The sequence below is a fragment of the Acipenser ruthenus genome, chromosome 18 (assembly GCF_902713425.1).
Source record: "Acipenser ruthenus chromosome 18, fAciRut3.2 maternal haplotype, whole genome shotgun sequence".
In the NCBI taxonomy this organism is placed as follows: Eukaryota; Metazoa; Chordata; class Actinopteri; order Acipenseriformes; family Acipenseridae; genus Acipenser; species Acipenser ruthenus.
In genome coordinates, this window is record NC_081206.1 from 12,601,035 (window position 1) to 12,627,543 (window position 26,509).

At 41.8% G+C, this 26,509-nt stretch overlaps 1 protein-coding gene across 1 annotated transcript; it reads right to left on the bottom strand.

Annotated features, from left to right (window-relative positions):
• Positions 1 to 693: 693 nt before the first annotated feature.
• Positions 694 to 26,509, bottom strand: LOC117431107 (zinc finger protein 239-like). Its single transcript, XM_034051779.3, has 2 exons — positions 25,968 to 26,509; positions 694 to 3,260 (listed from the first exon to the last, which is right to left on the bottom strand). Exon 2 carries the CDS (start codon positions 3,240 to 3,242, stop codon positions 2,373 to 2,375), a length of 870 nt encoding a protein of 289 aa, XP_033907670.3. The 5' UTR covers positions 3,243 to 3,260; positions 25,968 to 26,509; the 3' UTR covers positions 694 to 2,372.

Sequence of the window (26,509 nt, forward strand, 5' to 3'; positions counted from 1 at the left end):
CTACCAAATATTAACTCAAGGGGGTGAATACTTATGCAATCAATTATTTTCTGTTTTGTATTTGTAATTAATTTAGAACAATTTGTAGATTTTATTTTTCACTTTGACATTATGGACTTTTTTTGTGTTGATCAGTGGCAAAAACTCCTAATTAAATCCATTTTGATTCCATGTTGTAACACAATAAAATGTGGAAAAGTCCAAGGGGGGTGAATACTTTTGAGAGCCACTGTATATAATTTAGTGTGTGTAAAGAAAAACACAAAGTTTCGGTTTTGTTACTTGCACTTAACCCTGTTTTTAACATTTTGTTTTTCAAAGTCAGCATAACGCTATACAACACAGTCCGTTTAATTACTGTATGAACATAGCCTAAAACGTTTTAAACATTTACAAAACTCGACAATGTTGCCAGAATTGTCATTCAAACTTATTTTGTTTTAATCAGTTTTGTCTGCTTGTTACTTTTTTTCATTTAAAATGACCCTTGTTTGTTACATTTTAAAAGATTGTTTTAAACGTTACAATGTAAATGTTGACTCATAGCTACCATTACATTTTAAAATGTTTCAACCTTGGTGATTTTCTTTGATGCACTATTAATTTTAGGCAACTTACAATAGAAACTTTAAAAAAAAAAAGGCACTTCCGTGACAATGCATGAAATGTATTTTTTTTTTTTATTTTTTTATTGTCATTCGTGAATTTCTTGAAAAAGTACCGTGAATTTTCCGTGGCCCTACCTCCACAGATGCTCAGAATGAGCTGGAGGGATTAGTGGCTGAAGAGAAAAAGCATACTGGGAATTGCCAGCAACAATTGACTGTTTAAAACATGCTTTCAAAAGTTCTTAACAAATTGATGCAGTTGTAACTGTCGTAATTGTCTGCAGCTTTAGTACATCTCACTATAATATTGTTTTTTACCGGATTTGTTTGGGTGTTTCTCATAACTGTTAGTCTGATTTTAAGGATGTTAAAAATGTCTTATTCCCAAATCCAATAGCTAATACTATTATAATGGAGCTTGTCACATCAGCCTACCCTAAGTTTTACTCTAGTACCAGTAATTGAGCATATGAAAATGAATAAATAGAAAAACCGTGAATACAGACTAGCTGTGGTGAGCCTCTCCTTACAGCTTTTTAAAATGTTTCTCGTTCAGAATTTTTTAAAAAAATTAAAAAATTAAAATAATAATAATAATAATAATAATAATAATAATAATAATAATAATAATAATAACAATAATAATAATAATAATAATAATAATATAGGCAAAATTACTGCAGCCAACGACAGATTTTAGGGTCACAATAACAATGACGCTAGGAGTCAGAACCTAAGTTTGCTCTAGATATGAAAGGGCTGGGGTTGGGATCCCGTTTCTTATAAGTGTGCAATGTGGCCAGGGATTCATTGATTATCAGTGAACCCTGGCCACATGCCTTTCACAAGGGGCTGGAAAGCCAGTTCCATTGTTCTACAAACTGTCTGTGCAAAGCGAGTCTGGCTGTAGGATCCTCACGCCAGTGTGTGGAACCAGGGGGAGCAGTCAAAGGGATGCACTACTAGTGGTCACAGTATGTGTTAACAGCAATTCGAGAGATTACTTCAGGAGATTTAATCCCATCCCAGGATATCTCAGTGTGTCAGGGAGAAGATTCCTATTTAATCTCACCCGAGGATATCTCAGTGTGTCAGGGAGAAGATTCCTATTTAATCCCACCCGAGGATATCTCAGTGCGTCAGGGAGAAGATTCCTATTTAATCCCACCCCAGGATATCTCAGTGCATCAGGGAAAAGATTCCTGGAGTGAGATCCTCCTTTTAATGGCGGTAGAGCTCGGCTGCCAGTAGGCCAACTTTATTTTGTTAGCTATGTTTTATTTACATTTTGTATTTCTTATTTTCATTTTCACTTGTGTGTATATCCTTTAGCACTAAGGCTGCCACTGCTGGTTCCCTAGTGGCGGCCACCAGCAACTGCAACCAGAGTTGCATGAAATCTTGTAAATAAATCTGCACGTCTGAGTGGCATGGCAAAGACAACCTCGTGTCTCTCCTGTCTATCGTGAGTGGAAAACACCCCCTGTTACAGCAAGTTTTACATTATCACAGAATATTGGAGCATGAAAAACCCATGTTTGTCCCAGCAATTAATCACTAGGATTGTAAAACCTCCAACTGCTCTGCAATAGTTCTATATACAGACAGCTGAAGAACTCTCACTAAAATGATAAGGACAACATCCAGCAAGCAGAATCAGAACAGAAACTACAGCTCCAATCATGCCTCTGCACTGCCAGTAACAAGGGGGGATGATGAGAGCTGTAGTTCTGAAGTTGGAGAGAGCAGTGATGTTAGTTTCCACTAAGCACACTGATGAGTATTAACCTGATTGGAATAAGTGAAGCTCTGCCCACATTGCTGACAGTGATAGGGTTTCTCTCCTGTGTGAATGCGCTGGTGAGTTTTATGATGCCCCGACTGGGTGAAGCTGTCCCCACACTCCTCGCAGATAAACAAGCTCTCGGGGGGCTCAACGAAACCCGCACCCCCTTTAGCGTGGACCCTCTGGTGCTCTTTCAGCTCCTGGAACTGGGAGAAGCCTGCCGCACACTGGGAACACTGGTACGCAGTGTCGCCCCCAGCGTGAATCAGCTTGTGCTGCTTCAGATCCCCCAGCTGTGCAAAGAGTTGCCCGCACTCAGCACAGTGGTAGGCTTTCTCCCCGGTATGGATCCTCAGATGGAGCTTCAGGTTGCCCAGTTGGCTGAAGCTCTTTTTGCACTGGGAGCACTGGTACTGAGCCTGCCCAGTATGAACTCGCTGATGGTTTCTCAGGTGCTCCAGTCTGCCGTAGCTCTCCCCGCAGTCCGGGCAGTGATACGGTTTCTCTCCTGTGTGAACTCGCTGGTGTCTCTTCAGAGAGTTTGAGTGGCTGAATTTGGCGCCACACTCGGGGCAGGTGTGGGTGGGCTCTGATGGGTGTCTGGGTATTTCAGACCCCTTGGAATTCTGATCGCAAACCGAACACCGGGAATTACCAGCCCTCGGGCGAGTCTGATAGTTTTTCCCACATTCTGCACAGATTTCTGAGTCAGATTTGTTCTCTGCTTTGATCAGTAGTTCAGGAGCCTCCTCCTTCACACAGATGGACCCCAGCTCTGACACATCCTCGGCAATGCTGCTTTGTGCCACTGGGGGGAGCTGCTCTTCTTTAATCTGCACCAATTCCATCTTTGTTTAGTAGTGTGTCTAAAAAAAAAAAAAAAAAAAAAAAAAAAACACATTAGTTTCCGTTTTAAAACATTTCAAACTTTAGGATTAAACATATCTTTTATTATACATGTTTACTGAATTTAAAAAAAAATAAAAAATAATTGAGAAATTTCTGCATTTCTCAAAGTTTGTATTTATCGATTTATTTTTTTTCAACAAAAATCTGGCCCAATTCAAGCACGTAAAAAAACGTACCCCCAGAAAACCCTGGACTTTACAAAACCTCGGACATTACATCCGGCAGATACAGTTACGTGAATAACAGTCAGAGTGCAATCCGGGGCAGTCTGTTTCACACTGAAGCACTGACGCAGGTTCACGTCACATGGTTTGCATTCACACAGAAGAGAGACCGGTGAGCTGCTTTTCTGGCTGTCCGAGTATCACACCCCCTATTTACCTACAAAACAGAATAATGCATGCTTTTCACAGATTTTAACCTGTAGGTTTCTGTTTATTGGGAATGTATGGAACCACTCTGAATCCCACAATAACTTACTCTTCACATTTTCCCACACATCTGGAGAACCTCTTCTCTAATTGTGATGGAACTTGATATTAACATTATTAAATCAGAAGTGATTGAGAATACCAGCTGTCTGTCTGTCTGTAACACTTCTATATCTGGAGTACCGCTTCTGAAAAAATAAACACCTACCTACTGTTTGAAATAGACTGAATAACTCAAAACTATCACATAGTAGACTTTTATATTTAAATCAGAAAGTATTTATTGAAACCACTTTGTGCTAAACTAAAGTGGAATGTGTTTCTTTAGAAAAATCTCAAATATGAAGTTTTTGTGGAGGAGGCCCTAGGACAGACCGTTCCGTTCAGAGGCCAGACCCACAGTTGGAGTCTGGTGCCAGAGGGTGCCTCTCACCTGACTGAGGAGATCCATATGCAGCAGAATCTCTTGGGGCTGGGCTTGCAGGCAAAAGTTTGAAAACCAGATTCTCCTGGGCCATCTGGGGGCCACCTGGAGAACTGTTGCCTTGTCTCTCCTGACTTTCTCGAGGAAGGCGGGGAGCAGCGTTATCTGCGGGAATGCGTACAAGAGTGCACTGGGCCACTCGTGGGCTAGGGCGTCGATGCCTAATGGACCGGTGCAGTGGCGGAGGGAGAACCACAGGGGGCATTGGGTTGTCTCTGCTGTGACAGTATATGATAGTATATGATTTATTTGATGATCATCCAGATGAGAATTGCCCTAGGCGTGTTTTTGTAACCCCGTTGTAAGTTTTTAGCGAGACTGAATTGAGAAGCGGACCCTAACAAATATTTCACATACTGATCTATCTCCATCAACTAACCGAAGCAATGCAATTCCAGCTTTGTTGCAGGTGATTTTTTTTTTATTTGAGTATGTTATTGCAGTGTAGATCATACCATTAACATTATAACTATAATCATGGCGTGAATCTACGTTTAATTGTTAACAAGCAGCACCAAAAGCACAGCTTGAGAGAAATGAAGACTTCATTAGCAGAGGTAGAAACATACAAAGTAATACCAGCTCCATTGTAGTTTTGTGTTTGTTATCTACAGCGTTTTCTTTTCTAAGTACTTGTGACAGAAAGGCAATGATTCTTGGTGGTCTCCCTCCCGACCTGTGAGGGCGCGAAGTAACGGGAACAGAGTACCCTGGACTGCTTGACCTGACACTTCGTTCCAAGGGTTAAAAGGAAGTCAGTCACTTAGAAAAGGGGCGGAGCTTCAGTACACTAACTCATCAACCCGGAAGGGAAATGATGTGGGGTCATGAGTGACGGTGTAATTAGGGGACGAAGCGACGCAATCTTTTCCTTCGTTTTGGTTAATGAAAAGTGACCTGGAAGGACCTGTGATTTGTGTATCCGTATCGTGAGTGTTTGTTTGTTCTGTCTATTTGTTGCTTGTTATCACTAGACAGCTAACACGTTCCGGAACTGTCGCCAAAGGCCAGCACAAACCCGGAACAGCACTGCACTTCTATCACAAATAATTGTATTTGCACCACTAGCACTAATTCACCCACTAACGGACTTGTGTACGTGTTTTGTGTGGGTGTATAATAAAAACTGGACTATTACTTCGGGACAAACCTGGGGATTACAAATTAAGTAATACACGCTGCTGTATTACTTAACATAATTTATTGTTTACTGTTTGTTTTGCCGTGAGGCACTGGACATAGAAATATCATTAAACAAACTTTGCACCTGGATTAGAATTGTCTGTCTGTTCATTGATCACCTGCACCCGCACACTATCAACCAGTTTGCCACACGTGGTGTCAGAACACGGGATTATGGGTCACGCAGCACTTTCAGCGCTGCTGGAGGCGCTGGACAGCAGATAGGAGGCTGCGGAGAGACGTAGGTTGGAGTGGTACACGGCATTGGTTGAGAAGGTCGGTCTGGCGATCCAGACCACAGTACCAACGGCACCTGTGATGATGGCCCCAAAGTCAAGGGCACTGAAAATGATGGCGGAGGATGACCCCGAGGCTTACCTGGTCGTGGCCCAGAATGTACTGGGCGAGCCAGCTGGGATCCTGCCTGATCGGGGAGGCTCAGGCAGCGTATCAGGCCACGATGGACACCAAAGCCGCCGACTACAACCTGGTAAAGCGAGCCATCCTATGCCGGCTCAACGTCACGGGAGGAAACGCATAGGGTACGATTCCGGGAGTACTGAAGATCCCCAGATACACGCCCCAGGGTGGTTGCACAGCAGTTGTGTGACCACATGGTGCACTGGCTAAACCCCGCCCAGAAAACGGGTAGGCAAATGAGCGAAGCCACAGCAGTGGAGCAATTCTGCCATGTGGTCGGCGCCGAAACCCAGGTATGGATACGGCACCACAACCCCACCACCCTGGAAGACTAAAACTGGCTGAGGATTTTGAAGACACCCTGGTCTCAGCCCACACCAACCTGGCCACAGCTCCCGTCCACCGGAGCAGCTGCACACCACCTCCTCTCTCTGCTCCACCTACAACACCGGGACCGAGACCTCCTAGATCTCCAGCCACAATGGGCAACCCTGCCTCCCCTTCATGGAGGTCAAGGTTGGCCCCCAGGGGTAAAGCTGCTACACCGGCCCCATTGCCATACCAGCAACGAGAGAAACATTTAACCAATATTCCTTCCTTCTCCCCTATCTGTTTTAGATGCAACCAACAGTGTGACCAAGAGGGCGAGGTTACTGGCCATCTAGGGCAGATGTACTCCCGCCCCTCTCAATAAACCGGACATGTGGCAATCAAGTGCGGACATAGTGCGGGGCCAACATAATGACCCGTCACTAGTGCACGCTTGTGGGCAGGTCCGGTCCATTGAAGGTAAGGATGTTGATGGTGCTGGGGCGCTAGTATTTCCACACTTCAGTGTCAAGGGGCAATTACTGTATAGGATAAATCTAGCCACGGGCACAGGGCAGTCTGTAACACAGTCAATGGTTCCACCGCCTTGTCGGCCTGAGGTCATGAGGCTGGTGCATGATATCCCTTTTGAGCGGCACCTCGGAGCTGACAAGACAAGGGAACGGATATTGGCTCGATTCTATTGGGTAGGACTTCATACTGATGTGTCGAAATATGTAGCCACATGCCCAGACTGCCAGCGAGTAGCGCCGGGTCGAGTGTGCCCCGTCCCTTTTGTTTCACTGCCGATTATTTCTACCCTTTGCTACCTTCTGATTCCGGGTATACACATATATTAGTGGTGGTAGATTATGCAACGCGATACCCGGAGGCAGTTTCATTGAGATCCACTAGTGCAGCTGCAATTGCCAAAGAATTAGTGCATATTATGGCTAGAGTAGGGATCCCCAAGATGATTTTGACTGATCATGGAACCAACTTTCTGTCTAACACGCTACAGCAGGTATATAAAATATAAAAAATACGTCCCATCAGGACATCTGTTTATCATCCACAGACGGATGGTTTGGTGGAACATTTTAAATCAGACCCTAAAGCAGATGATGAGATGTTTTGTAAACCAAGATCAAAAACATTGGGCATCGCTCCTTCCCTACCTCCTTTTTGCAGTGAGAGAGGTGCAGCAGAGTTCGACAGGGTTCTCCCCCTTCGAGCTCTTGTACGGTCGACAGCCTCGTGGCATCCTCGATCTGTTGAGAGAGGGGTGGGAGGAGCACAAAGGCTCGTCCAAAAACGTAGTGTAGCATGTGCTCCTACTAAGAGATCGTCTGGATTTGGTCGGTCGTTTGGCCCTGGACAACCTCAGATCGGCTCAGCACTGACAATAGCAGCATTACAACAAAAAAGCACTAATTCGAACCTTTCAACCAGGAGACAAGGTAATGTTGCTGCTTCCCTCCTCAGAACACCTAACTTGGGAAAATGTGCATTTCCCAAAACAGAGACTCAATATTTGGGATTTTTAATGGAAAATGGAAGGGTGAAACCCGTTGTCACCAAAATCCCGATATTTTATATTAGTAACAAGATGGTCCCTCGGGAGCGCAACTACTCCGTAGTCGAAAAGGAGTGTTTGGCCATTAAATGGGCTACTCACTCTTTACGATACTACCTGCTGGGACACTCATTTGATCTGGTCACAGACCACGCCCCACTCAAGTGGTTAAGCACAATGAAGGACAGCAATGCCCGGACAACTCGGTGGTATCTGGCATTACAGCCCTTCATGTACCACATGGTACATCATGCAGGGAAAGACCACCAAAATGCAGATTAATTTTAGCCGGGAGGGGGGAGTAATGGGAAAGATAGATTCTGCCGAGTGTTCCTTTGGCTCCACTCTGAGCGATGGGATATGTGACAGAAAGACAATGATTCTTGGTGGTAAATCTCCCTCCTGACCTGTGAGGGCGCTAACGGGAACAGAGTACCCTGGACTACTTGACTTGACACTTCGTTCTAAGGGTTAAAAGGAAGTCGTCATGTAGAAAAGAGAAGAGACGGAGCTTCGGTACACTAACTCATCGACCCGGAAGGGTAATGATGTGGCAGCCGCGGATTGGAGGAGCGGCTGCAATCGTTTACCAAGGGGTCATGAGTGACGGTATAAATAGGGGTCGAAGCAACGTAATCTATTCCTTCATTTTTGGTTTATTGTTTGGTTTGGTTTGTTTTGCCGTCAGACTCTCGACATAAAAATATCATTAAACAAACTTTGCACCTGGATTATAAATTGTCTGTCTGTTCATTGATCACCTGCACACTATCAACCACTTTGCCACAGTAATAGATTAACAAAAATGTATTTTGAACTTTCCACAGATATTTCTTGGGATACACATCTAAAAGCAAATAGAAAGATAGACAGATAAACAAATATTTTTGTAAATATACTTTATTAACAAATATCCCATTAAATACAATACACAAACATTACATAACATTCTGCATTGTTTGTACTGTAATTACATGTGATTATATATATATATATATATATATATATATATATATATATAATTTTTTTTTTACTTTTTTAAAAAAAATATATACTTTTTTTTAATCAATGAGAGCCTAACCGCTGTAAAATAATTCAACAGGTCAGTTTAATCATACTTTTAAATATAATTATAACATTACATTTAATAGAAAATTATGAACTTATACAGTGCCACTCAAGGACATTTTCCTTTTTGTTCCTTAGCAGTGTAGCTTTGGCTGTGTGCTTTGGGTCATTGTCATGCGGAAAGGTGAACTTCCGTCCCAGTTTCAGCTTTCTTGCAGAGGGCAGCAGGTTTTTTTCAAGGACTTCTCTGTACTTTGCTCCATTCATTTTCCCTTCTATCCTGACAAGTGCCCCAGTCCCGTCCGATGAGAAACATCCCCATAACATCCCCATACTGCACTAACAAGTTACTACGATGTGATAGGTGTTACAGAAACTTGGTTGTCTGAGAGTGATGGAGACGAATATAATATTAGTGGGTACACACTGTATAGGAAAGACAGGCAGGACAGAAGAGGCGGAGGGGTAACGCTATACATAAGAAATAGTCTTGAAGCCCAGGTGTTAAATCTGGACAAAGAAAACAACGCTGAATCAATACGGGTCAGAATAATGGACAAAAATTCAAAGGGCATAATAGGAGCATGCTATAGACCGCCAAATTCAGACGCTGAGCAAAATAATCTGTTATACAATGACATTAGAAATGCGTGTAGAAAAGGAGAAGCCATACTAATGGGGGATTTCAACTTCCCCTGTATAAAATGGGAGAACCCGATGGGGAGCACGACGGACAAAATTGAAATAGTGGAAATGACAAATGACTGCTTCCTAACGCAATTTGTCAAGGCACCGACTAGAGGGGAGGCATGCCTTGATTTAGTCTTTTCAAATAACGAAGACAGAATAACTAAATCAGAGAGCCATTGGCAAACTCTAGGGATGTGCACGACAAATATTTTGACTATCGATAATTCCACAGCTGTTGAGGTCGACTAATCGAATAGCCCCCCCCCCCCGCCTCCCATTCAAAATGAGACCTACATTAAATGCGAAATAATGCAAAGTGACAATTATTGCAATTGCAATAAATTCTGAACTTTATTTTAAAATACTTAGCTAACACAACAACTTTAACAACTTTGTTCAATAAACATTAGGCTATGTAAAAAAACAGCTTCCTATTAGGAAACATACAGAAATGCCATAACAGCAGCAATAACATGCATACCTGTCAACTCTCGTGTGAGACTTTCGTATTTTGCAAGCAAGTGTTATTTTTTTTTACCGATATTGTCACAAGCTTTTCCGTTAATTACAATTTCAAATGAACTATAAAGGTTGTGACAATTTAAAAAAAAAAAGTAACGCTTGCTTATAAAATATGGGCGTCTCCTGTATAATTTTTATTCAATTATTAATTTAATTTTCATTCAATAATAGTTTAGCAATGTGAGCTGCGAGGCAAATGCCTTAACATTAGCATCCTTGTGGCAATAATGTTTTACGGTCATAACAGCGAAATACAAAATGCATTAGACTATCTAGCTAGCTAATTTATACAATCCACTTAACTAAACGATTTACTTTTCCCACGTTTTCAAACCACACACAACATATAGACTACCGGTCTACGTTAAATCAAATCGGCAACATACCTGTGCGTTCGAGTTCCAGTGAATAAAAAATAAATAGCCTGTATAGGCAATAGCTTGCTATGTATGTAGCTAGCTTAATAATATTAATAAATAAATGAATGAACAAAAAGGCCTGAGTGGCATTAACGCACTAGCCTTCCATGGAAGCAAAAAAAAATCCTAACAAAAACTTTAGGAATAGTTAGGCTAGCAATGTCCATTATTATTATCATGTTCACTTATTCTTGTTTAAAAAAATCAGCATGTCTATCAGGTCCGGCAATACTGCAGCAGACGGTGCTCAGGCAGAGTTTGTTGTTTTTGTTTCAACTTCAGAGCCTGAGTAGCTATTGCACTGTGATAAAAATGTGACACAAAACGGCTGGCTGCACCGACTACATTATGTATGGCACCAAGTTTAAAGCCATCGTTGAAGGCGAGCTGCAGAGTGTGTGCAAGCACAAATTCAAGTCCCATTCAACAAACTCCGAAGATGATGTTGCTGGCATTGTCGTGAACACAGGCAGTGATTTCCCCCCTTAAACCCGAATGGTCTACAGCGGTGTTTAACACATTTGCGAGATTCTCTGCTGTATGCCTCTCTGGCGTGGCGCGAGTCTGTAGAACTACGTTTTTCATTTCCCAATCCTCAATGAAATGACTTGAAATGGTTATTTATGACGTACGACTCGGTATTCGGTGCAGTCCACGCATCTGTAGTAATCACCACCTTCTCAGCCTTTGACAAGTTTCTGCGGACAGACGCTGCTGAATCGGCATGCATTTTTTTCGAGTCGAGTGGTAATTGTTTTAGTGCAGGGTTTTTCGTGCATGGACTGTGTATTCAGGTTCCACAAATTTCATCAACTCCCGAAATCCCTCACCTTCAACAAAACTTATGGGAAGCATGTCCTTTGCCACCATATTAGCAATAAGGGCTGATGTTTTTTCAGCACGTACGTTGTCACACTGACGAGGCCTCACCGCAAAGGATGCAATGGCGGTTTGTTGCAGTCCTCTTTCCTTTTCTGTCGTTGCTAGCGTCACAGAAGGGTGTTTGGCTTTTAGGTGGGTTAACATACCAGTTGTAGATTTGTGGTAGTTTAATTGCACTGCACATATTTACATTTACTTTGTCAAAGTATTTCCATGCAGAACTTTTCTGTGAGGAAGCCATCGTTAGCCGAGGTACGTTCTAGTTTAGCCAATCACAGACAAGAAATAACAAATCCCACCCTCCAGTCAATCTTCATTACCGCTACATAGAGAGCCAATCAGCAGTACAGGCTTTAAAATAAAATCAATATATACATTTTTTTTTTTTAAACTTTCGAATGTTGGATTCACTTGTCGATAGGTGCAATCGTTATCGAATAGTCGAATGTTCGACTATTTGGTCTCACCCCTAGCAAACTCAGACCACAACATGGTCTCATTTGAAATATTTTTTAAAACCCCAAAAGTAATGACTAAAGCTAAGGTTTACAATTTTAGAAAAGCAAACTACGAAGGTATGAAACAGAGACTAATAGAAGTAGATTGGAGTAAAATAGAGAAAACATCCACAGAAAAAGGATGGCTGTTTTTTTTAAAATGTAGTACTAGAGGCACAAAACAATTACATCCCAAAAGCAGACAAATCTAAATCTAACACAAAATGGCCAAAATGGTTTAACCCTTTGCGGTCCTATGTCGGACCTGGTCCGACACTGCAATTATTCCTATCCGGTCCAATGTCAGACCCTGTCCGACATCATCAAAAAAATGCAAAAAACGGGTTTCTAGTCGTTTTTTCTCGTGAAAAAGCAGAGTAAACCATTCAATGGCTGAGTGGGAGCGACAGGAGCCGAGACAAGCCGAAAAAAAGGGCGTATCTCATGAATAGTCATACTTGCCCCTGGGATCAGATAGGGGTGGCCATAAGGAAACAAGCTGCCTGCGACTGCATCAGCACTCAGAGAATATCACCGACATTTGCAGAGCTTTTTTCAGATGTTATAGTAATAAAATAATGACTTGTATCGCATTATTGAGGTGTTTGGTGATAAAACGAGTGATCCGGAGATGATCGATCGGTATGTACGACTATTATTATTATTATTATTTATTTCTTAGCATATGTGAAAGCTATAGCGAACGAAAGGGTGAGGCGGGGCTGGAGATGCCTAGTGAGTGCTTTGTTGATATGCAGGGCCTTTTAAACCTGTTTGACTGTGAAAAAAATACTTTTAAACAGCGCGTCTAAAATTAACTGCGCGTGTGAAAATAAATTGGACCTGACGCGCCTGACACGCACTTAATAAATGGACTGCAGAGGGTTAAGTTTATTGGGCTAGGGTGGGGAGATACAAATTATACAACTTATATGAGAGCAGAGGGCCAGAGGCTAGGTCAGGGTCGGGCAAGCAGGTTCATAACAGGAGGTCAGGGGCCAGGAGTATCAGTAAGGTGAGGTAAATCAGGTTGGAAGGAATGGAGCGACAGAGGTTCATTACTTTGCAGTAGGGAGAGATTGGAAGGAGGGGGATGTGAAATGTAAGGTAGGTGCTGGGAGGCATGGAGGAGTTTAGAGTAGGGACCAGGGAGGAATGGTGATCAGAGTGGCTCAAGGTGCCAGGGGCAAGGAGAAGATGGACGAGGAGTATAATGGTAAAGGGAGAATGCGTAGTATGGGGGGTACAGTGTGGGGAGAGGAAGGGGAGGGGGGGGGGGGGGGGTAGGGACGGGACATTAGAGTGAAGGACTTGCTCTCACAGAGCCCAGGGAGTTGGTGAAATCCTGCATGCTGTCACCTACACAGAAAACAGGGCTGGAGGAGGGAATACCTAAGGGATGGGAGGGGGGGAAGAGAAGGGTTAAGACAAACACTCCAGGGTTCGACATTAACCATGGCACGGCGGCCCGGGGCCAGTAGAGATCGCAGTTTGTCCTGACCACTGGCCCGACTGGGCCGGTTACATTTAACTAGTATAATATATATAGTAATCATAGCTTCCGTTTCATGAATCCAGGGCCAGTGTGCCATACAGCTGAAAACTAATTTACAAACCATTTTTTAAAAACATAATTACGAACTAATCTTAACTTTCCCGCTGCACGTCATATTTGTTGTACAGTCAGAATATGAGACCTTGTATCGAAGTGCTGTGTTGGTGGTACTCATTCTCGCGACATGGCAAATCTTTTACAAAACTGGGTTTTCTACAACCAAGCAACCAATAAACCAAAAGGAAAGCGCTGGGATCAATAAATCATAAATAAAGTAATTATGAAAAAGAAAAAGATGAAGCTGAACATTTAGAGTGGAGGCTTCATGTGGTTTCATTATGACATTGTAATGTTCTGCCTTGTTTGGCGTCAGTTTCCCAGACTTGCAGATAAAACAGCAGCTTTATTTGTTGTGAATTCAACATTTCATTGACATCATATCCAGTCTCACAGTAAGATGTCCCGATGGATACCCAGATACGCGATCGAACTGTCTAACTTTGGGATCCGATGTGTTCAGGTCAAAAATTCCATTCATAATCTTTACAGGACTCGTTGGTATCACTCAGCAAGATTGGCGCTGACTGGGGGAGGCTACACAAGCGACAACACTCTGAGAATGATTGTTATTATTTTGTATTATGAATATTGTTTTAATAGTATTTATTATTAGGATTAGGGATGGGAATTTCAAATAGTTTCCTATTTGAATACACAGGGTGCAACATTTTTGTGTATTCGACTACCCAAACTCCGGTCCCTTACGCTCCCAAGAATAAAAGGCAAATGCGTGTGTACAAGCAGACAGCTTAACAGTGTAAGCCGGTAAAGTTTAGCCGGGTTCACAAAGTGTACAAACAATGTCCCAAGACGAGATTTCTTCATTCAATACCCTATTTCCTTAGGCACAAGTGTTTCCTTTTGTTTACTGAATTAACATACAGAACTCAAGGAGCAGCAACGTCACAGTGTGTATCTCTTCCAATTAAAGCAACAGTAGCATAATACTGCGCAACCCACCAAATAATTTTTGCTGTAGTGTATTCAGAATAAAATAACACCTATCATATGGCAACCTAAATATTCTACATCTGTTTAAATTCTAACAAATAATATTTATAAAATAATCTTAGTGTAAATATTGTAACCTGGTCAAAACAATAGAAAATACATTACAATTAGTAATTACAACTAGCCATCAAGTACTGACATCAGATGAATCTAAGTCAAGTTACTTTGTTTATTCAATAACCTGTAAATAATTCAAAAGAAGAACACCTGGTTGTACTTTTAATGGTCAGTGCAAATGTTGACGTTACTCCATCCATTCACAGAAAGTCAACAGTAGATGTTTTACATTGAACTGCAGTCCAGAGTTAAAAAAAAAAATCCTTTCCAACTCCTTTCCATCTTGCCTTTTCTTAAATAACAAGTTTAAGACTGACAAACACTTTAAGCGTCAGTATTCAAAAAAGTAAGATGCGTTTGCTTCTGCTAGTAGCTAATGTATACGTTTATTTTTTGTGTACTCGAATATGTAATATGCTATTTCAATATTTTTATTTTTATTTTCGTGCAATCGTGTATTCGACTACACTGACCCATCCCTAATTAGGATTATTATAATTCAGTTTTAGCACTGCTGTGACCGTATGGTAACAGCTCGGTTGCAGGTTTGCTTGTGAAAAAATGAGTATCTTTTGCACACATACATTTTCAAATCCTGAATACAGTATTTTCATTTTCTGACAAGCACACACGTGTGCATATTAAATGGCTGAAGTGACATATACAGAAAGGCTTCATTTAGCCACTTTCTTTTGAGACGTGGGCTTTCTTTGGTTACCATACACAGTTAGAAACATACTGAAAATAAAAACCATCATGAAAAAATATATAAATATATTGGGCCAGATAAAATTGCATTCAGGCTAGTAAAAACACTAGCTCAGTGGCCCATGGCCAGTAGTTAAAAATCTAAATGTAGAGCCCTGCACTCACATGGAGCTTGGGAATTAGCTATAGGGTCTATACTGAAAGCAGGGGATGACGGGAGTGGGAGTAATTTAGGTAGGGTGCGGGGAAGACAGACAGGAAGATAATGAATTGGTTGTCGTACAGTGGTTCCAGAGCAGGTAGTTATCAGTCCAGGTGAGAGAGAAAGTCAGAAACAAAGCTGGGTGGTGGAGGACAAGGTGCCGCTATGCGTTGAGCTTCGGTGGAAATAGCCTCCCAGCCACGGCCTGAAGACGCAGTCACCTGCCCTGCCTCCAGCAGGTCAGAAGCTGCTGTGATGTGAGTCACAGTTGTTTTGAACAGCAGAGCCAAGTGAGCTACAAACAATGAATAATGCAGAGCTGAATGTAGACACAGAACCCCTGTAACAGGCATCTGGGACCCTGGCCTGAGACAGCCACAGCTGCCGCGTGCTACCATCAAGCCTGCCAGGCTTCTGCACAGGACTTGCCCCAGAAAGTCGGAGATCTGCAATAGCATACCCAAAACCAGGCGTAGCTCCGAAGCTAGTGGTTCGGGAAGGGATAGATTGCACCGTGCCATCCAGGTAGGCCGTCAAGAGGCCTCCTGTGTTGGCCAGGCACGTTACTTGCGCTTCAGCTGCGTACGGCTTCTGTGATCCTGCATTGGCCGTTAGGGCATACAGGATCTTTAGACAGGCCTCCCACTGGGGGAGCTCGCACCAAGACCGCTATGGTGGAATCCACCGGCGGAAACTGTTTTAGCCCCCTCGCCTCTGCACCATCCAAGGAGGCCAGTGAGGCCGCGCTCTTAGATACACTGGGCTCCGAGGCCAGGTGGTGCCAGGAGGACTAGACCTCCTCCAGAAAATCAGGGAACACCGGAAAAGGCTGGGGGTTCGAAGCTTGCTCTGGTCTGAACACAGACTGGCGTTGTTCAGGCACTGCCTTCCAGGGAACCTGAAGGAAGCTGGAGGCTTGCTCCATGAGCGCCTATACTGAGCTTGAGGGAGGGGCCATGTCAGTCTCTGAAGCAACTTCAGAGGTGGGGCCCACCTCCTGTGTCATCTCTTGGACCTCTGGTTCTGGACGTCCTATCAAGTCTCCATCCCAGGATGCCTCGATGGATATGGCGCTGTGTTCCTCCACGCTCTTCGCCCCGTTTCTCTCCGAGACGACCGGGGCGACCGCCAGTGAAGGCAGTGGGGCTGGAGCCTGATTGTCTGGGCTGACCGTGGAGGTCTCGCCTGTGAACTGTGACAGCAAATGGGACAGAATGTACTATCTGCTAAGGCAGAACAGGTGTGCTGCCTGCCCAAATACCAGACACACAATGTGCGTTTGTCTTGTGGGACAAGGGTGAATGCCCGACATTATAGGCGTGACGGTGGTCGAGGCAGAGACACAAACGCCTGTGAGGCTCTAGAGCAGATCTCAGATGGTGCCGTCTGGATCGTGTGCAGCACGTAACTTGCAGCAGGGAGGCACAGCCTACAGATGTGGGAAAAAGAGAGACAGAGAGAAAGAAAGGACCTACATACTGCTTTTTTGGGTGAGTGGTTTGAATGTGCGTGGGGTTACTCAACAGTAGGAATGGAGGGAGCACACGTTTGTTGTTGTTTCTTATTTATTTTTTTAACTGCAAGGCAGTAACACACACAGACACTCAACAGCAAGCTGGAGTGTAAGGGTTTTTCTGTGAGCAGTAATAAATAGCAATCGAACAACCTCTAGGGGCAGACTAGGCCGTGCACAGAAAGTGTGCGTGCCAAGGCGGCCCAGAGTACTCCGCTCAACAGCGAGCACAGCAGAGCTGGGGCTCGCTGAAGGAAAACGTCTCTCTGGTATTTTTCAAAAGCTGCCAAGGGCAGAGGAAAATAGAAAACACAGGCAGCAAGCTGCAAGGTTAGTAAAGGCAGACTTCAGTCGCTATGCGATGTAGGCTGTTAAATACTTCTTTTAAAACGGAGCGCTGTTGTGCAGCGTTTAGATCAGGCTTCAGCTGCCGAGTTCTGAGTCCAGGGAAGTGGCAAGCCGATTTCCAGCAATAAAATTGCCAAGGAACTCACAGAAAACTCTGAGTGAAGGGCTCTTAAAAAGAGACAATGAATAACTGGAAAGAGGTTTGTGTATACCCACCTTACTTACGTGGTTGTGAGAGGCAAAAGAGAATGAGTTCTCCGCATAGTGACTATTTAATACCTTGATGGACGGGACTGAGGACGTCACTCCACGGAGGGGTATCGGCAGCTTTAATATAAAATGCTCAGTGAATACCTGACCTGTGGCAGACATATCTCAAAAGTATTGGTTTGTGGTCGTCTTCGAATTGAAAAGGAAAAGAAATACGCTGTGTTTGTTTTATTAAACAGTGGCATTAGTTAGCCATGTGTGTTTATATATAACAAGGTAGTGATAATCTATTATAAATAGAAAACAGATAAATTAATGCACCTCAAGATTGTATTTCTCTTAATTGTACTGATAAAACAAGGAAGATTTTACTAGGACCATGGTAACGTTATAGCTAGCTATTTGCTCTTGTTTTTTTTGTAGTCAGAATTGATAAAGTAATAATTATCTACCTATTATGTGTTCATTTTTAGCGTGGGTGAAACCAGGGTTAACATCATAACAAAAGAATCTCCACGACAGATTAAATTAGCATTTTATAGACACTGAATAAACTTAATATCCTGTTAGGTCATTGTCTGTTATCTTATAAAATCGTAATGTTTTTAAGAGTTACCTAATTTTACTTTTGGTCTATAAAATAAACTTCATACCTTTAAATTGTATCCATGTTGTTCAGTAGTACTGTAGGTATTTGTACGCCACTGTCCAATACGATTTGCATTATGGGGCGGTACAAACCTCAGTCATCTATCGTGAAGCTCTATTAGCAATGGTTTCCCCGCTTTATGAAAGATACTAATAATGTACATGTTAAAAAAAAATAATACCAGTAAATATGTATGTGTTCACTCTGGGTCGGTCGGTTTTGGGCAGCAAAATGCTACCAAATATACATTAACTTCAAGCCTTCATATACAGTCTATATGAAAATCACTACACAACATTTTCAAGAAGTTGGGTATTGCAGACCTGTCAACTCTCCCGTATTCACCGGGAGTCTCCCGTATTTTGGACCCTTCCGGACATCTCCCGGGACAGTTTTTCTCCCGTATTTTGCTCAAAACTTTAACTACTGTTAAACCCCCTGTAACAGGCGAGCAGCCCTGTACATTGATTTGTTTATTTTATTTTAGAACGGGGTCCCCCTCTGCCCGTGTTATTTTGTATTTGTTTATTATGATTTAGTATTGTATTTATATGACGGCGAAACGCTGCGGGATGGGTTATTGTTTTTGTTATTTATGTATTTAGGACGGCGTAGCCGATTTGTTTGTTTTGTTTAGCATGGATGGGAAGCCCCATCCACAGCACTTTAATTAATAAACTCGTGCAGATTGTGGCCGAGGGGTAATAGGATAATTACTAGCCTGTTAAACCCCTCGGCCACGATATATAAACCTGCAGCTCTCTGCACTCGGGGGGTGTTTTAGGAGTGGAGAGAGCAAGGAGAAAACGGAGAGAAAACGAGACTAAAAAGATACAGGATCAGTGAAGGCTACAGCTCAGCCCGACCTGTATTTAGTATATTTTGTGTTCGTGATTTGTTTTATTTACACCTTTTATTTTTCTCTGTGAGCACAGTGTTTTTGTTTGAATATTTTATTTATTTTTGCTTAATAAAAACGGCGGCCAGCCGCGTCTTACTTTAAACTGCAGTGCCTGGTGTCAGTTCTTCCTTCCTGCTTCTGTCTGACGTCACATCCCAGCCACCCTGTCACACCCCCTCATGTCAGCATACCTTTAGGCTGCAAAATTCATGTCCGGTGTGTGGTTACTGCAATCCCCATCTGTACGGAAGGGTTTAGGACCCAGGGGAGCCCTGTGGCAGGCATGCATTCAGTGCACAAGGCAAGTTCACATACTTAGCCACGCACTATCACAGTTGCCAAGTCCGCTTATAATAAGCGGAATTGGGCTTGTTTTTATTAGTCACAGGTTGGTTTTTTTTTTGTAATAGGTGACGTGACTTTGTTAATACTGTCACTCGTGGTGTACCACAGGGATCAGTATTAGGTCCTCTGCTATTCCTAATCTACATTAAAGATTTAGATTCTGGTATAGTAAGCAAACTTGTTAAATTTGCAGATGACACAAAAATTGGAGGAGTGGCAAACACTGTTGCAGCAGCAAAGGTCATTCAAAATTATCTAGACAGCATTCAGAACTGGGCAGACACATGGCAAATGACATTTAACACTAGAACCACCACGGTAGTCATTTTGACGGTTTTCACTTTTAAAATTTAAATTACTCTGTGTGTGTTAAAGATCCGTGGTTGTCTGTTCTTGACTTTTCCTAAATACATGTATTACAACGTTTGAAAGTCAGAATCGCAAAAATAAAAGTTATGAGCACGTCTACCTAGAACTGCCAAAAGTAGTCATTCTGACAGCTTGTTACAATACATGCTTTTATTGTTAGTATAACCGACAATACTCTATTTTTTATATGAATGCAAGCCAGTTTGTTATCTCTACCTCCACGGAGTTTCAGCAGTATGTATTTGAATAGAATATTGCTCTTGACGTCTAGAGGTGTGTTATTCAAATCTCTATTGTAATCCTATCAATTCCTTGGAGAACTGCCATCTGGCTGTCTACGTGAGCATATGTAGTCTGACGTCTTATAATATTACAAGAATTTTTTGAGAAATCATTTTATTTTTGTATTTTGATTTGAGAGCAACTACAGATATATTTGCCTTGGCATCAGAAATTTGGAATTACTTCATTGAAAACAGCATTGCCTGTTTCAAGCTAAACATAAAACATTATATAAACAAGCAGCTGTTTCCGACAAAAGCACGGTGTCGCTGGACAAGCAAACCTGTCAAATTTGGGATGAAGTTTTGGCTGGCAGCGGACCCTACCCCTACCTGTGCAAAGATGAAACTCGCCCCGCTGGTCAGAGACTGGGTGACCATGTGTTAGGCTGATGTAACCGTGCTTAGGAAAAGAGATGAATGTTACCAATATATATATTTTTTATTTTATTTTATTGTAATTAGCAAAACAGTTGAAGAAAAAAAACAGCCTGGTTGCAACACTAAACAAAGAAGAAAAGCGTTTCCACCATCTGCGCAAAACTTAGTACTCTGTGACAGCAATCACCAGTGTCCAGTTGCTATATTTTACAATGTACTGGACATGGCAGCCATCAATTCCTTAGTTTTGTACAATGAATGCTCCGGGGAAAATATCAGTAGGAGAGATCTCTTATGATGCTAGCCACGGAGCTTTGGCAGAAACATTTCGATCAGAAAACTGCAAAGCGGCAGGGAAACGCTGCTCAACCTGGACACAGTGCGCATCAAGTGACACCCACAACAGAAGACAATGCCAGGTAACTAAAAGCAGTAAAAATAAAACTTCTGATATCTGTGCCCAGTGTGAAAGAGCAGTATGTGGTAACTGACACAAGTTAATAAGCGTTACATCTGTGTGCACTGTGCTAATATGGGGGCTACTTTGAAGTATGATTCCCTGAATGCACATTCCCGTTACACAATGGGAATGTGCAATTCATTTTTTGAAGTCGTGCTATAAGAACATAAGAAAATTTACAAACGAGAGGAGGCCATTAGGCCCATCTTGCTCATTTGGTTATTAGTAGCTTATTGATCCCAGAATCTCATCAAGCAGCTTCTTGAAGGATCCCAGGGTGTCAGCATCAATAACATTACTGGGAAGTTGGTTCCAGACCCTCACAATTCTCTGTGTAAAAAAGTGCCTTCTATTTTCTGTTCTGAATGCCCCTTTATCTAATCTCCATTTGTGACCCCTGGTCCTTGTTTGTTTTTTTAGGTCGAAAATGTCCCCTGGGTCGACATTATCTATACCTTTTTGAATTTTGAATGCTTGAATCAGATCACCGCATAGTCTTCTTTGTTCAAGACGGAACAGATTAAATTCTTTGAGCCTGTCTGTATACGACATGTCTTTTAAACCCGGGATAATTCTGGTTGCTCTTCTTTGCACTCTTTCTAGAGCAGCAATATCCTTTTTGTAACGAGGTGACCAGAACTGAACACAATATTCTAGGTGAGGTCTTACTAATGCATTGTAAAGTTTTAACATTACTTCCCTTGATTTAAATTCAACACTTCTCACAATATATCCGAGCATCTTGTTGGCCTTTTTTATAGCTGCCCCACATTGTCTAGATGAAGACATTTCCGAGTCAATAAAAACTCATAGGTCTTTTTCATAGATACCTTCTTCAATTTCAGTATCTCCCATATGATATTTATAATGCACATTTTACTGCCTGCATGCAATTCTTTACACTTTTCTCTATTAAAATGTCATTTGCCATGTGTCTGCCCAGTTCTGAACGCTGTCTAGATCATTTTGAATGACCTTTGCTGCTGCAACAGTGTTTGCCACTCCTCCTATTTTTGTGTCGTCTGCAAATTTAACAAGTTTGCTTACTATACCAGAATCTAAATCATTAATGTAGATTAGGAATAGCAGAGGACCTAATACTGATCCTTGTGGTACACCACTGGTTACCTCACTCCATTTTGAGGTTTCTCCTCTAATCAGTACTTTCTGTTTTCTACATGTTAACCACTCCCTAATCCATGTGCATGCATTTCCTTGAATCCCTACTGCGTTTAGTAGGGATTCAGTAGGCTAATATGAAAAAAAGCCTTTTATGTTATTTTTGTAAATAATGACTTCGTTTTCACAATTTTGTATGTGCATACAGCAGTTTACACCTGTTTACACAATATCTTTTTTTGAAATGTTTATTTTATTACACTTTTTCATTTTTTTACGTCATGCATTACAGTGGCTCTCAAAAGTATTCACCCCCCCCCCCCCCTTGGACTTTTCCACATTTTATTGTGTTACAACATGGAATCAAAATGGATTTAATTAGGAGTTTTTGCCACTGATCAACACAAAAAAGTCCATAATGTCAACGTGAAAAATAAAATCTACAAATTGTTCTAAATTAATTACAAATACAAAACAGAAAATAATTGATTGCATAAGTATTCACTCCCTTGAGTCAATATTTGGTAGAGGCAGCAATTACAGCCATGAGTCTATTTGGATAAGTCTCTACCAGCTTTGCACAACTGGACATTGCAATTTTTGGCCATTCTTCTTTGCAAAATTGCTCAAGCTCCGTCAAGTTGGATGGGGACCTTTGGTGAACAGCAATTTTCAACTCTTTCCAAATATTCTCAATTGGATTGAGGTCCGGGCTTTGACTGGGTCACTCCAGGACATTTAACTTTTTGTTTTTAAGCCACTCCAGTGTGGCTTTGGCTGTATATTTGGGGTCATTGTCCTGCTGGAAGATGAATCTTCTCCCAAGTCCCAGGTCTCTTGCAGACTTCAGCAGGTTTTCCTCCAGGATTTCTCTGTACTTTGCTGCATCCATTTTGCCCTCTATCTTCACGAGCTTTCCAGGCCCTGACGCAGAGAAGCACCCCCATAGCATGATGCTGCCACCACCATGCTTCATGGTAGGGATGGTGTTCTCAGGATGATGTGCGGTGTTAGGCTTGCGCCAAACATAACGCTTAGCGTTGAGGCCAAAAAGCTCTATTTTGGTCTCATCAGACCATAGAATCTTCTTCCACTTGGTCTCAGAGTCTCCCACATGCCTTCTGAGTTTTTTTCAACAATGGCTTTCTTTTTGCCACTCTCCCATAAAGGCCAGTTTTGTGAAGCACCCGGGCTATTGTTGCCATATGCACAGTGTCTCCCAGCTCAGACGTGGAAGACTGTAACTACTTTAGAGTTGCCATAGGCCTCTTGGTGGCCTCCCTGACTAGTGCCTTTCTCGCCCGGATACTCAGTTTTTGAGGACAGCCTGTTCTAGACAGATTCACAGTTGTGCCATATTCTCTCCATTTCTTAATAATGGGCTTTACTGTGCTCCGGGGGATATTCAATGCCTTGGAAATGTTCTTATATCCTACCCCTGATTGGTGCTTTTGAAGAAGCTTATTCCGGATTTGCTTTGAATGTTCCTTCGTCTTCATGATGTAGTTTTTGTTAGGAAATGTACTAACCAACTGTGGGACCTCCCAGAGACAGGTGTATTTAACCTGAAATCATATCATGTGAAACACCTTAATTGCACACAGGTGGATTCCATTCAACTAATTATGTGACTTCTAAAGACAATTGGTTGCACCAGCGTTTATTTAGGTGTGTCATAGCAAAGGGGGTGAATACTTATGCAATCAATTATTTTCTGATGTATATGTGTAATTAATTTAGAACAATTTGTAGATTTTATTTTTCACTTTGACATTATGGACTTTTTTGTGTTGATCAGTGGCAAAAACTCCTAATTAAATCCATTTTGATTCCATGTTGTAACACAATAAAATGTGGAAAAGTCCAAGGGGGGTGAATACTTTTGAGAGCCACTGTATATGCGCTAATTTTGAAAATAAAGCCTTTTATGTTTATTTTTTTCATTTAAATACGATGTTTCTGCTATGCAAATGTTAGCTATGATGTTCATAAATAAAACCTTTGAGTTGTATCTGATAGATTGTGTTTCATTTTCATATCGAAGCTGTTTAAAATGTACCCGTCAAAATGACTACCGCTGGCGGTTCTAGGTAGTAGCATAAACCCGGCGGTTCTAGTGTTAATAGAGAAAAGTGTAAGATACTGCACGCAGGCAATGTATTTTTCTTTACAACTGTAAGTCGCCCTGGATAAGGGCGTCTGCTAAGAAATAAATAATAATAAATAATAATAAATAAAAATGTGCATTATAAATATCATATGGGAGATACTGAAATTGAAGAAGGAATCTATGAAAAAGACCTAGGAGTTTATGTTGACTCAGAAATGTCTTCATCTAGACAATGTGGGGAAGCTATAAAAAAGGCCAACAAGATGCTCGGATATATTGTGAAAAGTGTTGAATTTAAATCAAGGGAAGTAATGTTAACACTTTACAATGCATTAGTAAGACCTCACCTAGAATATTGTATTCAGTTCTGGTCACCTCGTTATAAAAAGGATATTGCTGCTCTAGAAAGAGTGCAAAGAAGAGCGACCAGAATTATCACAGGTTTAAAAGGCATGTCGTATGCAGACAGGCTCAAAGAATTGAATCTCTTCAGTTTTGAGCAAAGAAGACTACGCGGCGATCTGATTCAAGCATTCAAAATTCTAAAAGGTATAGACAATGTCGACCCAGGGGACTTTTTTGACTTGAAAAAAGAAACAAAGACCAGGGGTCACAAATGGAGATAGATAAAGGGGCATTCAGAACAGAAAATAGGAGGCACTTTTTTACACAGAGAATTGTGAGGGTCTGGAACCAACTCCCCAGTAATGTTGTTGAAGCTGACACCCTGGGATCCTTCAAGAAGCTGCTTGATGAGATTCTGGGATCAATAAGCTACTAACAACCAAACAAGCAAGATGGGCCGAGTGGCCTCCTCTCGTTTGTAAACTTTCTTATGTTCTTAAAAATGGATGTAGTAGTTTTGGTGATTGATGTGTCAATGTATATGCACGTCATTAGAAACAAAATATGGAATTTGTATAAACAAAGTATTTTTGTCACTTGTAGCGAATACGAACATCTCATTTCTGTATCCGAATACATGTCTAAAAATATCAAATATTTGTCCTAGCACTAATTTATTTAAAGAAATATTGAATATGAAGTGCTGGCCCACACTGTACTCTGACTGATGTGTAACACAGAGGCCAATGTCTAGACCTTTTTATGATCTCACTGAAGTCCTTTATTGCTGCATTGATAAATCTGGATCCAGCAAATCACTCTGATTGCAATGACTCAGGTCTTGTTATTGCTGCATTGATAAATCTGGATCCAGCAAATCACTCTGATTGCAATGACTCAGGTCCTGTTATTGCTGCATTGATAAATCTGGATCCAGCAAATCACTCTGATTGCAATGACTCAGGTCCTGTTATTGCTGCATTGATAAATCTGGATCCAGCAAATCACTCTGATTGCAATGACTCAGGTCCTGTTATTGCTGCATTGATAAATCTGGATCCAGCAAATCAATCTGATTGCAATGACTCAGGTCTTGTTATTGCTGCATTGATAAATCTGGATCCAGCAGTTCAAATTACCAGCCACAGACACACCGCAGCTCCTGAACGTGTTGCAGTGAAAGAAGCACAGACTACACATACATAAACACATTGCATACAGTATTTGAGTAATTGCGGAATGATGGCACACTTCATGAAAAGGTTAGGACACTGTAACAAAAGCGATAATAAAATCAGATTCGAAGTTACTAACTAGTTTCAATAAACTGTTAAGCAAACAACGTATGCTTTAGTGAAACGGAGAGGAGCGCTGAAGGTTAAACTGGAAGAATGCACTTAATACTCACATCTTTCTGGAGAATATCACTGAATATGACAGAAAGACATGTTTGGCAGCCGGGAATATCGCACAGGCTAAAGTGGACGCATGTAGTAAACAAACATTATGTGTTGAATAAAATTGAATATTATTGTAAATAGCGTCTGTGTTATTGCTTACCTCGATTAACGATGAACTGGGTCGCAAATGGTAGCGTTCTTCTTTCACGTCGGTCTTAAAAGTAGTTATCCTTTGATACATTTATAAAAGTTGTATCCAGAAATAACGCTCGCATTACTGCACTATCGTACCAGCAAACCATTCTCTGTGTGTAGCTCAGAGCAGAGCCGAACCCCGCCTACTCTCGCCTCCGTTGGCTGAGGCGTTTCAAACCCGCCTACTCTCGCCTCTTATTGGCTAAAATTTCTCATACTGCCGGCTTCGTCTGTGATGGGTACTGGTCTTTCTTTTTATCAGGAAGCCACTAAAATAAAGCAGAAATGCTCGGGGCAGCGTCGTCAAATATACAGAAATCGCACTTGTAAACAAACTATTTTAAGCTTATAGGCGTTTTTGGTTGTTTAACTAATTTGTAACTGTACCGTATTTGAGTTTTAAATACACGGAGAAGAAGCGGAAGCCGTCGTGACCTGACACTGGATGCCTTTTATGTCATATGGGCGTAGTTAAGACAGGGGCGAGTGCCTGGAGCCCAGAAAGGA